Here is an 18,288-nt window from a genome sequence, read left to right as displayed (position 1 = left end):
GCTAATCACAAGAACAAACAAAAATAGGAACTTCGCTTTTTATAAAAATATTTATGAGCACTGCACTGCACTAATACACTGGATATATGAGGAGAATCATATAGATCATTCTGTCAAGGAGATTAAAATCTAGTGAGGGGCACAAATAAAGACAGAATTAACTATAACAAGTTGTGAAGTTATAAGGAAGACTGGTAAGTGCTAAAAATGTGCAAAGAAAGGGAATATAGAGGGAACACAGAAAAGGTGGAATTCATGCTGAGCAGTGAACTAGGAAACACTTCATAGAAGAAGTGATACTGGGCAGATTCTAAAGAACAGTAGGTTTTCAACAGATAGATCTGTGGAGTGATAACATACAATTTTGCATTTACAACCCTTAATCTCATAAAATAAAGATACATTCTGACTTAAGTAAGATTAGTTTCATCTCTGAAAGAGATGGAAAAAAAAAGAGGCATTGGAAAAAAAAACTTGAGAAGGAAAAAAACTATTTCTGGGTGGTTGGAACCTAAGTAGCTGAGGAATAGAATGGAAAAGTTAAAATTAAACAAATAGATCAGGGTTTTAATAGCCTTTTAAGACCAGCTAAGGTATTTAAACATTTTTCTTAAGATAAACAAACAGCAAGTCAGCAGAGATTTGTGAGCATAGTACTGATAAACTATACAATTGGAATTTGGCTATATTATGAAGATGCTAATGTGCAGGATGAATTAATATACTATATATTTAAATATTGCTGTGCTATGTTGAGTTGCTCAGTCATGTCTGACTCTTTGTAACCCCATGGACTGTAGCCCGCCAGGCTCCTCTGTCCATGGGATTCTCCAGCAAGAATACTGGAGTGGGTTGCCATGCCCTCCTCTAGGGGATCTTCCCAACCCAGGGATTGAACCCAGATCTCCTGCTTGCAGGTGGATTCTTTTACCATCTGAGCCACCAGGGAAGCCCAAGAATACTGGAATGGGTAGACTATCCCTTCTCCAGGGGATCTTCCCCACCCAGGAATAGAACCAGGGTCTCCTGCATTGCAGGTTTCTTTATCAGCTGAATTACCAAGGATATTTACATATTATATATCCATTTTACATTCAACATATTATATGTTCCTGTATCTTCTATTAACATGGTATATTTATAATTGCACTACATATAATTGAAACATAATATACAATTTTATATATTTTACATCATATAGTTTATAAACTACATATAGAAAATGATACTATTAAAAATTCATATATTACAAAATATTTACGAATTTTAATGAATGCCTCAAAGTATATATGATACAAATGTGTGTGTGTCTGTGTACAGGTGTATACAGCAGCACTCCTGCAATCTATTTTCTCCCTCAGTTGGGAATGCTCAAGAAAGAAAGATGCCCTGGTCAAACTCCCTTGAAAACATGCTACTGATAGTCCTCTTGGCAATTATACTAATGGTACTTACTTGACCTCTAATGCTCTATAGTTGCAGGAAAGCCTTATCTTTGTAATGCTTTTAGCTGATGGACATGGTCTCTCCAGATAGCTCAATGCAAACAAACCAGGAATGTATGGAGTCATGTGGCCTGGGCTCCCTGAAAAACATCACTAAGCTATGTACATATCCAGGTACCAAATCAAAACATCTCATGATCAGGAAGTATCACCATGGAAGTAGGACCTTCTGTTAACCACAAACTCACTTTACCCCATATGCTAATCATATGCATTGCTTTGTATGTCAATCATACCTCAATAAAGCTGTTAAAGTTTTTATTTAAAAATCTCATGATCAAAATAGCTCTCTTTTGCATAAATGATGCCCGGAATGATTCTTTTCAAGACTTCACAAGTAAACTAACTGCCAGAGCAAAAGAAGAGAACAGTGGCTGCAGCTGCAGACTTTTCACAACCACGTGTATTCTTGAAGCTGTTCTAAGTTGAGTATTAGCTAAAATCTCAGACTTCTGTGTGTGTGTGTCTACTTGAATACTTCAACTCTTTGTATTCTGTGTCTACATGTCTGTATGTATGTATGTATGCACTTATTTTTATATGGTAAAAAGTGAACATGTCCTAAAAAGTCCTCTAATTCCATCTCTACTATAAAACCACTTTTACACTTATTGCATATGGTTTCACATCTATGCACCCTACTCTACCCAGCTTAAAAATCTAAATGGAGGCAAGAAATTTGTTAACTACATCCACAACACCTAGAACCACGAAGCTGGCACACAGCAGGTACTTAACAAATGTTCAGTAAATGAGTGAATGAGAATATAAATATATTCCTTGTTTTTTTTTTCCTGGGATTGTGCTATATATATAGGACCCAGCTTGCCTTCTCAATGAAGAATATAACCTGGATATCTTTTAGGTCTGGTTCTTATAGCTCTGCCTCATTCTTCTTAAAAGACTGCAAAGTAGCATTTTATTTGATGACTGTAATAGGATTTATTCAATCATATTTTCTTTTGTTGAATATTTGGGTTGTTTCCTACATATTTTGCATTAACAAGAAAGCATCAGTGAATACTGGAGTTACTATATCTATGCTTCTGTGCTATTATTTCCATAGGTTAGACCTCTAGAAGGAAAAGCATAGTTTAGTGAGAGTTTTCAAATTACATTCTTTTTCACTTTTGCCAATCTAATGGAAGAGGAATGTCTCAAGTTAATTTGGATTCTTTTTAAGCTTCTTTTCTATGATTTTCAGTATTTTTATTTCTACTGTAAAGTGCTTTTTCCAAATTTTCAAAAAACTTATATTTCTTACTATCAACAACCTCAGATAAGCAGATGGTCCTGTCACTTTAATGGCAGAAGATGAAGAGGAACTAAAGAGACTCCTGATGAAAGAGTCTTGGTGAAAAGGCTGGCTTGAAACTCAGCATTCAAAAAACTAAGGCCATGGCATCTGGTCTCCTCACTTCATGGCATAAAGATGGGGAAACAACCGAAACAGTGACAGACTCTATTTTCTTGGGCTCCAAAATCACTGCAGATGGTGACTGCAGCCATGCAATTAAAAGATGCTTACTCCTTGGAAGGAAAGCTATGAGAAATCTAGACAGCATATTAAAAAGTATAGACATCACTTTGCCAGCAAAGATCCATACAGTCAAAGCTATGGTTTTTCTAGTAGTCATGTATGGATGTAAGAGTTGGACCATAAAGGCTGAATGCTGAAGAATTGATGCTTTCGAATTGTGGTGCTGGAGAAGATTCTGGAGAGTCCCTTGGACAGCAAGGAGATCAAACCAGTCAATCCTAAAGGAAATCAGTCCTGAATAATCATTGGAAGAACTGATGCTGAAGCTCCAATACTTTGGCCACCTGATGCAAAGAGTTGAGTCATTAGAAAAGACTGATGCTGGGAAAGACTGAAAGCAAAAGAAAAGTGGGGCATGGATAAGACAGATAGCATTGGATGGTTAGACAGCATTACTGACTCAGTGGACATGAATTTGAGCAAACTGGGAGATAGTGAAGGACAGAGGAGCCTGACGTGCTACAGTCCACGGGTTTGCAAAGAGTAGGACAGGACTTAGTGGCTGAACAACAAATATTTATTAGTTTACCATAACCTTTTAATTACAAAGGACATCTAAGCTTATTTTATGTGCGACAAATAATTTCTATTATTCTTACATTTTATCTTTTTGGATCTTTACTGGTCAAAAGTTTTTAATGCATATTCAAATGAGTCACATGTTTCCTTTTATAGCCTTTGGAGTTTTATACTTTGCATAGAGTGTATCCAACAGCAAGGTTATTTTCAAAATGCTCTCTTTAATACACTGAGTTTTGTCTGATATAGTTAAATGATTAATTCATCTAGAATTTTATGGTATATTTACCAGATTAAAATACATTATTTTAAAATATTTGAAAATGCAACATAAACTTCATAAGTTCTGTATTCCCTTTTTAAATTTAAATTCCCATAACTAGATCTGGATGACAGCTATTCAAGATAGGAAATGTAAAAGAACTGATGTCTAACTAGTTACTGGGGTGAGGCAGAGTGTTAAGGCAAAGTGTTAAGGTGACTCCCACACACTCAATTTGGGCTTGAGAACTGAGTGAATTGTGATGCCCTATATAAATATATGGGAGAAACAACAGAGTTTCTGACATGTTTAGCAAGAGATGTTTTTGGAATATCAAAGTAGAAATGCCAACTGTGTTTGGACAGGACTAGAAGTCAGTGGAGAGACAGGGACTACATGCAGAGACTTAGGTGATACTGGCAAGGAAGTGCTTTTTTCCCAGGGTAAATATTTAGAATAAAAAAGAACACGGCAAGTGACTAGATCTTGTGCTGGAAGAGGTCACTGAGTGGATGTGCAAGTGAAAGTCATTCAGTCGTGTTCGACTCTTTGAGACCTCATGGACTATACAGTCCATGGAATTCTCCGGGCCAGAATACTGGAGTGGGTAGCCTTTCCCTTCTTCAGGGGATCTTACCAACCCGGGGACGGAACCCAAGTTTCCCACATTGCAGGTGGATTCTTTATCAGCTGAGCCACCAGGGAAGTCCAAGAATACTGGAGTGGCTAGCCTACTCTTTCTCCGGGGATCTTTCTGACCCAGGAATCCAACTGGGGTCTCCTGCATTGCAGGCGGATTCTTTACCAACCGAGTTAACAGGGATGAGTGGATGTGACTGCTGATTAATTCACAAGCTGAACCTTGGCAGTCAGAGGATTCTCACTCCCTTTTCAGTGGGGAGAGCTTAGGCATGGAGAAAAGTAGATGAATCACTAACATTTTCCTATGTTCCACCATTATGTTAATATTGTTTAGTCAACTGCTCCTCGGTCTTTTCGCTAAGATCAAGTGTAATATTGCTTTGTCAATAATAGATCCAAAACACAGGTTTAGAAGTTTTCCTGTATTTATTTTGGTTAATTTAAAGAGACTTCAATAAGACTTGGAAGGAAGAACAATCAGGTACTTTTAACATAAAAATGAAATACCTATAGGTTTATCCACACTAAAATTATCTTTTTCCCCATACACAACACATATTAATATTTCTTTGAATGCTAGATTAAAATTTAAAAACTTACCCCTCAAAATAAGCATACATATAACTTCCTCTTACCTGCCGTAAAGTTCGTGCCACTATGCTTTCTAATACTGGTCCTCTATCTTCATGCAGTAAATGGACTTCATCAAGAATAAGGAGCTTTACAATTTGGGAAAGAGCTACGTCTCCAACACTCTTTCTTGTTACTACATCCCATTTTTCTGGTGTGGTCACAAGCATCTATAACACAAGAAAAGATAAACTTAAAAGAGGAAAAAGATCATATATTACTTAAATTTTCACTGTCATTCAAAAAGAAATACAATTGACCAAGATGTTAAAGATACCCAAAATGATATCTGATACCCTATACACAACAGTCACTTCTCTATAAGTTGTGATATTAAGCAGTTCTTTAAAACTCAGTGAAGGTAGCCTGTCAGTAAATTGTACTGTAAAGTGTACAAATTACACAAGCATATTTCAAATGTATCTTACAATGTAAAAAAAAAAAGAAAAACAAATGACACTATCTTTTAAACAAGTGTGTACTGATAATGGCTTTCATTTGTTTTTTTTTTTTTTAATGGCTTTCATTTGCAAAGGGATAAAAGCAAGTGAACAAAGCATTAAAAGGAAATGAAAAGGATACCAGGAATCTACTCTAGGAATGGTCAGTAACCTGTTTATACTTCTCCAGATTTGGAGGAAACTTGACTACTGATACACAGTTTTTTGTATACCTGTGGCGGATTCATTTTGATATTTGGCAAAACTAATACAATTATGTAAAGTTTAAAAATAAAATAAAATTAAAAAAAAAACTACCCCCTTTAATATCAACTAGTATATGTAGCTCTTTATTCTAAAAAACAATACATATACTACAGCATAACCAGCACATAATAGCAATAAAAACAATGAGTCACCGGAGGTGCAGGGTACCTAGAGCAGAAGGCGAGCCCAGGGTATTTATGTTAAGTTCTTAGAAGAGACCATCTGAAGTGAGCTGTGATTATAAATCTATTTGCTTTCTACATATTGAATTGCTTGTGTCCTCCAAAAGCATACTATGGCAGAGAAAAAGACAATAAACCTCCTACTATGGTAATATTACACTAGTATATATTTAACATGTGAGGTAACAAGTCAAAAACTGAAGTTTCTCTTAGCCAGTATATCAGATTATAGAGCCTGATGACAATCAAAATTCAACTATTTTGTGAAGAAGTTAAATGAGATGGGAGTCACATTGTTCAACATTTTTGTTGTGCTATTACTCTCATGTCTGTTTTGAAGTTACTTACGGGAATGGTAATCTTATTTTCTTAGACTGCAAATCACATACATTTCTTAATAAATGCATAATCCAAGTTTGTCAGTATAATCTGTTGCATTATTAGAGATATCATGATCACTTTGAAATAAACTGTATCAACCACAAAATTTAGCATCTGTATTTCAATATAACATTAATTGGCAAACTATAATGAAACAGATTAAGGCATTCATATCTAAGGTGCAAAATACTATGAATCTGAAGCTACTTAGTTAATTTACTAAAGTTAAATGGTAATACTGAAGCCACATCAAATTGAAAAAAATGTGCTACTGGAATTAAGTATAAACAGATGTATAATGAATTTTAAGATCTAAAATGGTTTGAAACATTCACTATGCATTAATTAACATCTTTTATATTCCAATAATTTAAACATAACTTCTACTTTGAAAAATGACAATTTAAAACAATCCAAGATATATCTTACAAATATGATCAGGGATCACTCACTAACAACTCTTTAACTGAAAATCCTAAAAAACATGCCCGTGTGTTTTCAAAAGCAACAATTCTTCTAAATTGTAAATTCATGTTACATTAAAATATAAAATAAGCTTACAATTAATAAATGTTAAGAAAGCTACAAAGCATACTACAAAGCTAATAATGTGGTAACAACTAAATTTTAAAATAAAAATTCTTAGATATAAGAAAACTATACTACCAAACATTAAAAATCCATTTTAGCATTTTGTTTTCTATACTTTCAGCACAGTGAGAAATGACTTCATTTATATTACCATTTCATTACTCTAATTCCCTGAACAAAAATGGCTAGAAAATAAAGTGTCACATTTGCTTAATGAATTGGAACTCATGCAAGACATTTCCATCTGCTCCTGTATTAGGGCATGGGTTAACTGTCAATATTTTTACTGTCAACTTAAATTTCTCTCAATACATGTACTTTATTCCTTTAGGAGTGTAAAAATCATTATTCCAAACTGTTCCAATTTTAGCCTAACCACTGGTAAAATGGCATAGTTGAGATGCTATACAACCACTATTGTGTCAACAATTTGGTATATTCAATTTAAAATGCTCCATCCATTTGACAGCTAAACAAAAAGATCTAAGATTTGCTAGAACCACTTCATCTGGTAACTAACATAAACATAATCTTTTGCCTTTTAAAACATTGTGACCTAGGGGAAATCACTTTCTCTCTCCTTCCCTTTTTTGTCTACTGCATTATTTCTGACATGTAACATATACAGACTTAAAGTGCACACTGTGATGATTTGATACACATACATATTGTAAAACCATTACCACAATGAGGCTAGTTAACACTTTCTTCCCCTCACTTCATATTACTTACATGTTTGAGTGTGTGTGTGCGTGTGTATGGTGATAATATTTAAGATCTGCTCTCTTAACAACTTTCAAGGATATAACACAGGAATGTTAATTATGCTCACTGCACTGTACATCAGATCCCCAGAACACATTCATCTTATATCTAGAAGTTTGTACACTTTGACCAACATTTTCCCATTTCCCTTATCCCTAAGTTCCTGGCAACCAACACCGTATTCTCTGTTACTTTCTTGAGTTTGGCTTTTCTTCCCCCATACATAAGTGAGAACATAACAGTATTTGTCTTTTCTTTTCTGACTTATTTCACTTAGCATAATAACCTCAAGGTCCATTCCTATTGTGGGAAAAGGCTGAATTTCCATTTTTTATGGTTGAATAATATTCTATTCTACATATATGCCACATTTTTTTTTGTCCATTCATTTCTTGGTGAACACTTGGGGTTGTCTCCATATCTTAGCTACTGTGAATAAAGCTGCAAAGAACATCAGAGAGCAATCTCTCTTCAAGGTAATGATTTCAATTCCTTCTGATATATACCCATAATTGGAACAGCTGCATCATATGGTAGTTCTATTTTTAACTTTTTGGGAGACCTTCAAAGTGTTTCCATAGTGGCAGTACACGTTTACATTCCCAGTTTACAACAGCAACTTACAATAGTGCACAAAAGATCCCTTTTCTCCACATCCTCGCCCATATTTGTCCTCTCTTGTCGTTTTTGGTAACAAGTCAATCTAACAGCTGTAAGGGGTTATCTCATTGTGATCATGACTTGCATTTCCCTGCTGATTAGTGAAGTTAAACATCTTTTACTGTACTGGGGGTCATCTGCATGCTTTCTTTGGAAAAAATGTCTACTCTAGTCCTCTGTCCATTTATTGTTGTTTTGGTTTGGCTTTTGTTTATATGTGTGTTTTGCTTTTGAGTTGTGTGGATATTAACTTCTTATCAGATAGATGGCTTGCTAACGTCTTCTCCTACAGGTAACCTTTTCATTCTGCTATTTCTTTTGCTGTGTGGAAGCTTATTTTCACTTTTGTTTCATGGGTTTTTGGTGTCATATCCAATAATCATTCCCAAGATCAAGGTCAAAGAGCTTTTTTCTCTGTTTTCTTGAAGTAGTAGTTTTACAGTTTCAGGTCTTACATGTAAGTGTTTAATCCATTTTTATGTTAAGATGCTTCAATCGTGTCCCACTCTTTGCGACCCTATAGACTGTAGCCCACCAAGCTTCTTTGTCCTTGGGATTCTCCAGGCAAGAAAACTTCAGTGGGTTGCCATGCCCTCCTCCAAAGGATCTTCCTAACCCAGGGATCTTCCCAACTCAGGGATCAAACCCTCTTCTCTTATGTCTCTTGCATTGGCAGGCAGTTTCTTTACCACTAGTGCCACCTGGGAAGCCCCTTAATTTTTTGTAAGCAATATAAAATAGGTGGCCATTTACATTCCTCTGTATATTGTTATCCACTTTTCCCCATACAGTTTACCAAAGATATCATTCTTTCCCAATTGTTTTCAGCTCAACTGTCAAATATTAGTTGATGGTATATGTGTGAGTTAATTTCTAGTCTCTCTTCTGTTCCATTGGTCGATGTGTCTATTTTTCTGCCAGTACCATACTTTTTGATTACTATAGTTTTGTAGTATAGATTAAAATTAGGAAGTGTGATACCTTCAGCTTTGTCCATTCGCAGGATTGCTTTGACTCTTTGGGTCTTTTGTGGTTACATACTAACTTTAAAATGCATTTTTTTATATCTGTGAAAAATCATAAAGATATTTTGATAGGGATGCATTGAATCCACAGAAGGCTTAAGAGAGTATAGACATTTTCTCTTTCAATGCATGAAAGACATTAACTCTTTCAATATATGACAGACATGAGCTATCTTTCCATTTATTTATTCCATTTATTTTTCAATTTCTTTCCTCAGTGTTTTACAGTTTTTTGGTATATAGATCTTTAATTTCCTTGGTTAAATTTATTTTAAGCATTACATTTTTTTTTTGATGCTCTTGTGTACAGGATTATTTCTTTTTCTGATAGTTCGTTGTTCGTGTATAGAAATGCAATTGCTTTCTGCATGTTGATTTTGTATTCTGCAAGTTTACTGAAGTTGTTTCTTAGTTGCAGAAGTTTTTTCCTGGAGTCTTTAGGGTTTCCTGTATATAAAATCATATGTGCAGTGACCATATTACTTCTTTTCTGATTCAGAAGACCTTCTTTTTCTTGCTTAATTATTCGGGCTAGGACTTCCAGTACTATGTTAAACAGGATAGCGAGAATCTGCACCCTTGTCCTGATCTTAGCAAAGAAAGATCAACCTTAGGAAAGTTTTCAATCTTTCACTGTTGAGTATGATGTTAATTATAGATTTATTATATATGGACTTCATTATGCTGAAGACAATTCCTTCTATACTCAATTTGTGGAGAGTTTTTAATCATAAAAGGATGTTGAATATTGCAGGAAAAAGTTTTAAAATGAAAGACATAAAATACCACATGTTTAGAGAGCACGTGGAAGAACTAGAACTCTCATGAAACAATGGTGGAAATGAAAACTCACACAACCATTTTGAAAAGCTGCTTGGTATTACCTACTAGAGATGAACATATGTAAGCCTTGTGACCAGCAATTCCATCCCTAGTAAATTATGTACTGAACAGAAATGCACACATACTTGTACCTAAAGATGTATATTAGAATTTTCATAGCTATACTATTTATAATACTTCAAAATTGGAAGCCAAATTTCCATCAACAATAATACAGATAAATAAGTTATAACAGTTATACAATGAAACAATTATACAAAACAACAAAAATGAGTAAACTATTGCTATATGCAATAATATGGTAAAAACCTGAAAATCTTGTTAGTGAAAGAATCCAGTTATACAGTATAAAACTTCATGGCTAGGAAGTTTTGAAACAGGTGAAACTAACATAAGGTGTGAAAAGCTAGGAGTCATCTCTGAAGAGGAAGAAGGACACAGCAAATGGGAGAGAAATGAGGAAAGATTCCGAAGTGTGGTAAAACTCTTTTGATCAGTGTGGTGCCTATATCAGTGTATTCAGTTTAGGAAAATTTATCAAGCAGTTCACTTAACAATTTCTGCACTATTACTCTGAGTATGTATTTTACTCAGTAACCGTAAGCTATGCACATACATGCTATTATAATTACAAATAATTTATAATTAAAAAAATTAAATAACAAGAAGGGATATCTGAACTGAACAAGCAAAAGGTTAAGAGTTTGCTATATAAAGAAAGGAAAAAAAAATATTGCATGCTACAAAGAAAAATAAGCAAAATTTGTTCTTTGTGCTTCTAATATGCATTAGTCACATATATCATCTCTTGTATAATCTTTCTATGCACACCACAAGCATTCTGAGGAAGGAATCAAATATAAAATCTTTTACATAGAAGTCCAAGTTCTTCAACCTACTGATTGGATTTATTTTTCATACAAATGACAACTTCTAAATTTATGTCAATTTCCTGACCACTTATCAATGTTCTCCTCAACCAGAGGCCTCTATAAGCACTAAAAGCAAAGAGATAAGAAAGTTTTGGCATATTTATAAATGTTTTTTAACATTATAGTTTTTGAATGAAGAGAAATTAGACACCTATTTTAGAATTCATAATTTCCATATTTCCTTAATGTTATTGTTGTTGATATCTATTTAAAAATAAGATTTATTCTTATTTTTCAATATTCATTTTTTCATACATAGACCAGTCCATAAAATTTTCTAATTCCAATAAATTAATTCATTATACAAAAAAACAGTCTTGAAATTATATCACTAATAGCAATATATATCCAGCTTAAGACAGAATGTTTGTGATTTCTAAATACAGTTTTATACTTAACAAATCCTGTTATATCTATTTAAAGCTATACAAGTCACACTGATATCCTACTGAATTTTAAACATTTTAAAAAAACATTTTGACTGTTGGAGCAGTATTTTTCCTTGAGGCAGATGGCTATAAATTAAAACTAGATTTAAAATGTTAAGTCAAAGGAATATAACAAATTTTAAAAATGAAAGTATGCTTTCTTACCTTTACAATACTTAAAATAAATTTTGAAATTTTTGGTACTTAGACTATAGAAAAAATTTTAATTGTTTAAACTCATTACATTAGATTTTAAAAAACAGAATGGTAAAATATTAAAATATAGTCATCAAAATCTAAGAGTATATCACTATACTTCATCAGGTCTCAAGAGCTATTGATTTTGAGCTATATCATCATTTCATGTGTCACTAGGAAGTTAAAAAAAAAACACACCAAATACATTTTTCTAATGTCTTACAATTGATGAAATACTGTACATTTAGTTGAAAATGTTGGGGATCTATTAACTATGCTAAAGAACAATATTCAAGAATGTGTGCTCAATACATTTTCTGTGTGAAAACAGTCAGCCTGGAGCTGTTACAAATCACATTTTAATGCTATAGACTTAGACCATGCAACTGTTTGCAGGATTTAGGAAATCTATCTTCCTTTTTAAAATACATAATCACATACCTACTCAACCAACAAGCCTATAAATTATATGAATGTTTTAATTTAAGGATAAAATCTAAAATGTCACAGGGTTTAAATTCCGTAAAAACACATATAATTACAGTTATACTAAACTCTGCTTTACAAATGTCAGTTCTGATTGATGGCAACAACCCCCGTAATGGAACCTGACAGCCTGCAGATTATACCTGCCACTTGGGACACTACAACAAATCAGTTCGTTCCAACTACTTCCTTTTCTACCTTTTTTTATGCTCCCTCCTCTCCCACCAATTCACACGCCTGAGTGCACACGCACACATGTAAAGCCTAAAGTATTCTGAAGTATCTAGCTATATACTTATGTCAAGGATCATAGCTTTCCATTATAAAATGAAAATATAAAGGTTAACTGGAGAATCTTCAACTACAGAAGTATTCTTATGCATATTTCTGTTGAAACTACAGATATGGTGAAGCTAAAGCATAAGGAATATAATCTGAAATATATCTTGGCATCTTGATGTTCAAAAAAAAATCTGTACGATACTATTTTTAGTTAAAAGCTCAAAGGTAAACATTTACTAAATAAAGAAACAAAGTATAATTCAACAAGAAATCCTAATACTTGCAAAGGAACACAGCAGGGAGTTCTGGAGTAAGGAAGACAAGGCTCCTATAATATATAACTCAAAATTAAACATATAAGAAAAATACTTTCTAGATTGCATGTGTTTATAACTGGAGCAGAATTATATTTGCCATTCTTTTTGTCGATTTAAAACACTTTCCAACAATCTCAGAACATATATACTGAACTATAGCCTCATCACGAAATCAGATTGATTATATTCTTTGCAGCCAAAGATAGAGAAGCTCTATACAGTCAACAAAAACAAGACCAGGAGCTGACTGTGGCTCAGATCATGAACTCCTTATTGCCAAATTCAGACTTAAATTGAAGAAAGTAGGGAAAACAACTAGACCATTCAGGTATGACCTAAATCAAATCCCTTATGATTATACAGTGGAAGTGAGAAATAGATTTAAGGGCCTAGATCTGATAGAGTGCCTGATGAACTATGGACTGAGGTTTGTGACGTTGTACAGGAGACAGGGATCAAGACCATCTCCATGGAAAACAAATGCAAGAAAAGCAAAATGGCTGTCTGGGGAGGCCTTACAAATAGCTGTGAAAAGAAGAGAAGGGAAAAGCAAAGGAGAAAAGGAAAGATACAAGCATCTGAATGCAGAGTTCCAAAGAATAGCAAGAAGAGATAAGAAAGCCTTCCTCAGTGATCAATGCAAAAAAATAGAGGAAAACAACAGAATGGGAAAGACTAGAGATCTCTTCAAGAAAATTGGAGATACCAAAGGAACATTTCATGCAAAGATGGGCTCGATAAAGGACAGAAATGGTATGGACCTAACAGAAGCAGAAGATATTAAGAAGAGGTGACAAGAATACACAGAAGAACTGTACAAAAAAGATCTTCATGACCCAGATAATCACAATGGTGTGATCACTGACCTAGAGCCAGACATCCTGGAATGTGAGGTCAAGTGGGCCTTAGAAAGCATCACTACGAACAAAGCTAGTGGAGGTGATGGAATTCCAGTTGAGCTATTTCAAATCCTGAAAGATGATGCTGTGGAAGTGCTGCACTCAATATGCTAGCAAATTTGGAAAACTCAGCAGTGGCCACAGGACTGGAAAAGATCAGTTTTCATTCCAATCCCAAAGAAAGGCAATGCCAAAGAATGCTCAAACTACTGCAGAATTGCACTCATCTTACACACTAGTAAAGTAATGCTCAACATTCTCCAAGCCAGGCTTCAGCAATACGTGAACCGTGAACTTCTAGATGTTCAAGCTGGTTTTAGAAAAGGCAGAGGAACCAGAGATCAAATTGCCAACATCCGCTGGATCATCAAAAAAGCAAGAGAGTTCCAGGAAAACATCTATTTCTGCTTTATTGACTATGCCAAAGCCGTTGACTGTGTGGATCACAATAAACTGTGGAAAATTCTGAAAGAGATGGGAATACCAGACTACCTGACCTGCCTCTTGAGAAATCTGTATGCAGGTCAAGAAGCAACAGTTAGAACTGGAGATGAAACAACAGACTGGTTCCAAATAGGAAAAGTAGTACGTCAAGGCTGTATATTGTCACCCTGCTTATTTAACTTCTATGCAGAGTACATCATGAGAAACGCTGGGCTGGAAGAAGCACAAGCTGGAATCAAGATTGCCAGGAGAAATATCAATAACCTCAGATATGCAGATGACACCACCCTTATGGCAGAAAGTGAAGAGAAACTAAAAAGCCTCTTGATGAAGGTGAAAGAGGAGAGTGAAAAAGTTGGCTTAAAACTCAAAGGTCAGAAAACGAAGATCATGGCATGCGGTCCCACCACTTCATGGGAAATAGATGGGGAAACAGTGGAGAAACAGTGTCAGACTTTATTTTTGGGGGCTCCAAAATCACTGCAGATGGTGACTGCAGCCATGACATTAAAAGACGCTTACTCCTTGAAAGGAAAGTTATGACCAACCTAGATAGCATATTCAAAAGCAGAAACATTACTTTGCCATCAAAGGTCCGTCTAGTCAAGGCTATGGTTTTTCCAGTGGTCATGTATGGATGTGAGAGTTGGACTGTGAAGAAAGCTGAGCATCGTAGAATTGATGCTTTTGAACTGTGGTGTTGGAGAAGACTCCTGAGAGTCCCTTGGACTGCAAGGAGATCCAACCAGTCCATTCTGAAGGAGATCAGCCCTGGGGTTTCTTTGGAAGGAATGATGCTAAAGCTGAAACTCCAGTACTTTGGCCACCTCATGCGAAGAGTTGAGTCATTGGAAAAGACTCTGATGCTGGGAGGGATTGGGGGCAGGAGGAGAAGGGGACGACAGAGGATGAGATGGCTGGATGGCATCACTGACTCGATGGACATCAGTCTGAGTAAACTCCGAGAGTTGGTAATGGACAGGGAGGCCTGGCTTGCTGCGATTCATGGGGTGGCAAAGAGTCAGACACGGCTGAGTGACTGAACTGAACTGATAGCCTCATCAACATAAGTATGTAAAGAATACAGTGCTTGATTATCCTAAAACTTAATCATACATAAAGAAAAATGAAAAAATTTGTTTATGTTGCAATATGTAAAAGTCATGAAGACCTAGATCTTCTCATTCTAACTGGCTGTCCACAATACCCTAGGATTTAGTTTAGTTCCATTAAAGTCTCAAAGAGCAGGGGTCTGATATAACTTACAATGATTCCTATTCTGCTCACTCATAAAAGATATTTCTTGAATATGACTAATTTGCCGAGAAGAAAATGGCAACCTAAGCCAATCTTATTGCCTAGGAAATCTCATGGACAGAGGAACCTGGTGGGCTACTCCATGGAGTCACAATAGAATCTGACATAACTTAGCAACTAAACAACACAACAATTGACTAATTTGTGGTAGAAACCTGTCCTGTTGTAAATCTTGTCCTGTACAATGACGATATGACTCATACTGAATGAGTTTCCTCGGTTTATTATAAAGTAGTTTTTTTTTTCCCTCCAAAATCAAACAGGAAAATGTGCCCTTTGAAAGTGGGAGAAACATCCTGTCTCATATGACTGTGAATATTTGATAGTTTGATAGTCATTACCTCTTTCCTAACACCTGTGAAGAGCTCAGACTGAGGATCAGTTTCTTACTAAAGTGAAATATTTTAAAATATCATATTGTAGTACCAAACCTAAAACCTCAAATGTGTTGAGCTAAAAAACAAAATGTATTCTGAAGCTCTTCATAAAAATGCTAATATGAAAATAATACCAATTTCATCTCTTCAAACTAATTCTAAACATTCAATACTAAGAGGTTTTACTAATTCAAGAATAATTAATCAAATGTTCGGAGTCTGTTATTTCAGAAAGAAGCGACACTTGAAGACAAGATTCTAAAATCTTAAGAGGAAATTATGGCAGGACATAAGCCAATGAAAATGACCGCAATTAAGGAAATTAGTTGTTTTTATTGTTAATCTACTTCCTTTATTTGGATTCTTGTTTTTTTTTTTTTTTAAAGGCAGGACATGTGTACTATTTAATTATAATGTATGGTTATCCAAAGGAGAATTTCTTAATAAAACTTTGTGATTATCTCACTCACCTCAATGTCTTCTGATATTTTTCTATGGTTAAGAACACAAAGATAAAAGGCAAGAAATTCAGAAGCTTGTACTTCAAGGTGAAAACACAGCAAAGAAGTGAAAGCTGGTCTAAATTCTCTCTCATACAAGGCTATGAAATGCAAATGTCGCCTAAAAAGGGGCAGTTAACCTTGTTCAAGAAACTGCCACTGAATCCGCCCCACAGCTACACATGTATAAATTACACATACAGCACCAATACAACTACAGTGCAGAACAGAGTGAAATGATACATTTTTCTGCATTTTCCCCCTCCATTTCCTTACATTTCCTACAATCTAATTAACTTACAGCACAGAAAAAGATCAAACAAAATTACTTGCTATTGGTGTTGAAGTGGTTTAACAGAAACTCATATTCAATAAAAACAAGGCTTAAGAAAGTGATAAAGAAGGACAAAAGCAAATATACCTAAAGAATTAGCTAATATATTATATGTGATTAAGTATAAAACCTGGCTGTAAGTTTTCTTAACACCAAATTGAAAAAAAAATAAAAAACAACTGGGAGTTAGATTAGTAAAGGGGGGTGGCACAGGAATTTCTAGCATTCATCCCCTCCCCTCAGAAACATTAAACATTAATTGGAAGAATTATGTGCATACAAACACTGCTTCGCAAAAACCAAGGATTCCAGGTAAGAGATTACCACATGTGGGTGAAGCACAGAAATAAGACACAGTGAGGAGGGTAGGAAAGATACATTCACATTAGCCCCATGACGTCTTCTAAGCCCAGGAAACCCAGCACAGAAAAAAATATCTTTCCAGTTGGAGAAGAAAGTAAAACGAAGTACCTAACTGCAGGCCCCAACATCAGGCCAACCCCAAGGCTGTAGGACCTCCCAACCTAGGTCCCCAGCTTACAGCCAGCTCCTACTAGCTCCAGCCACCCAAGTACCTACCAGCAGGCTCCCGTGAACCCATACCTGGTAACTGAAAAGGTGCTCAACATCACTAATCATCTTGCAATGCAAACAAAACCACAATGATCCTAATACCTCACACTTGTTAGGATGTCAATTACCAAAAAAGAATACCAGTGTGTGCAGTAGGAAAACACTCCCCAGGTAATTATGACATTGCAACTGAAGAAAATTTGGTTAAATCTTTCAAATTTCCAGGGCCCAAGGACTCCCATACTCATTCTCTATCCGGTAATTACACTGTTTTTCACTGTACTATACAGATTTCTTTTAAGCAAATCAGTCAACAAAAAAAGATTTTGCCACACTATGTGCAATGGCAGAGAGCTGAAATTACAGTGTAGTTCTGCCTGGCTGGGGCATTATCATTACCTTTCCTAACTTAACATGGAGAAGCAGCTTTGTATTTTAATTTATATTTATTTGATTGTTAGTGATGTTTAACACCTTATTTATGAAACTGCATCTTTCCCTTGTGGTAAGAGTCTACTCTTATATATAGTATTTGGGTTTATATCATCAATTCACATAAATTCAGCTTTTAATAGAGATTTAACCATAACTATTGACTTTATTTTTCTGGGCTCCAAAATCACTGCAGATGGTGACTGCAAAGACGCTTACTCCTTGGAAGGAGAGTTATGACTAACCTAGATAGCATATTAAAAAGCAGAGACATTACTTTGTTAACTAAGGTCCGTCTAGTCAAGGCTATGGTTTTTCCAGTAGTCATGTATGGATGTGAGAATTGGACTATAAAGAAAGCTGAGAGCAGAAGAATTGATGCTTTTGAACTGTGGTGTTGGAGAGGACTCTTGAGAGTCCCTTGAACTGCAAGGAGATCCAACCAGTCCATCCTAAAGGAGACCAGACCTGGGTGTTCATTGGAAGGACTGATGTTGAAGCTGAAACTCCAATAATT

The 18,288-nt window shown here is 35.2% G+C and overlaps 1 protein-coding gene across 1 annotated transcript in view; it reads right to left on the bottom strand.

Annotated features, from left to right (window-relative positions):
- ASCC3 (activating signal cointegrator 1 complex subunit 3) overlaps positions 1–18,288 on the bottom strand; it is a 332,797-nt gene that overhangs the window by 199,247 nt on the left and 115,262 nt on the right. Inside the window, exon 11 of the mRNA NM_001206118.2 lies at positions 5,104–5,268. Within this exon, the coding sequence (NP_001193047.1) occupies positions 5,104–5,268 (165 nt within the window). The remainder of the gene's footprint in view (positions 1–5,103; positions 5,269–18,288) is intronic.

Source organism: Bos taurus, chromosome 9, assembly GCF_002263795.3.
Source record: "Bos taurus isolate L1 Dominette 01449 registration number 42190680 breed Hereford chromosome 9, ARS-UCD2.0, whole genome shotgun sequence".
Lineage (NCBI taxonomy): Eukaryota > Metazoa > Chordata > Mammalia > Artiodactyla > Bovidae > Bos > Bos taurus.
This window is presented reverse-complemented; position numbering and strand designations above follow the sequence as displayed.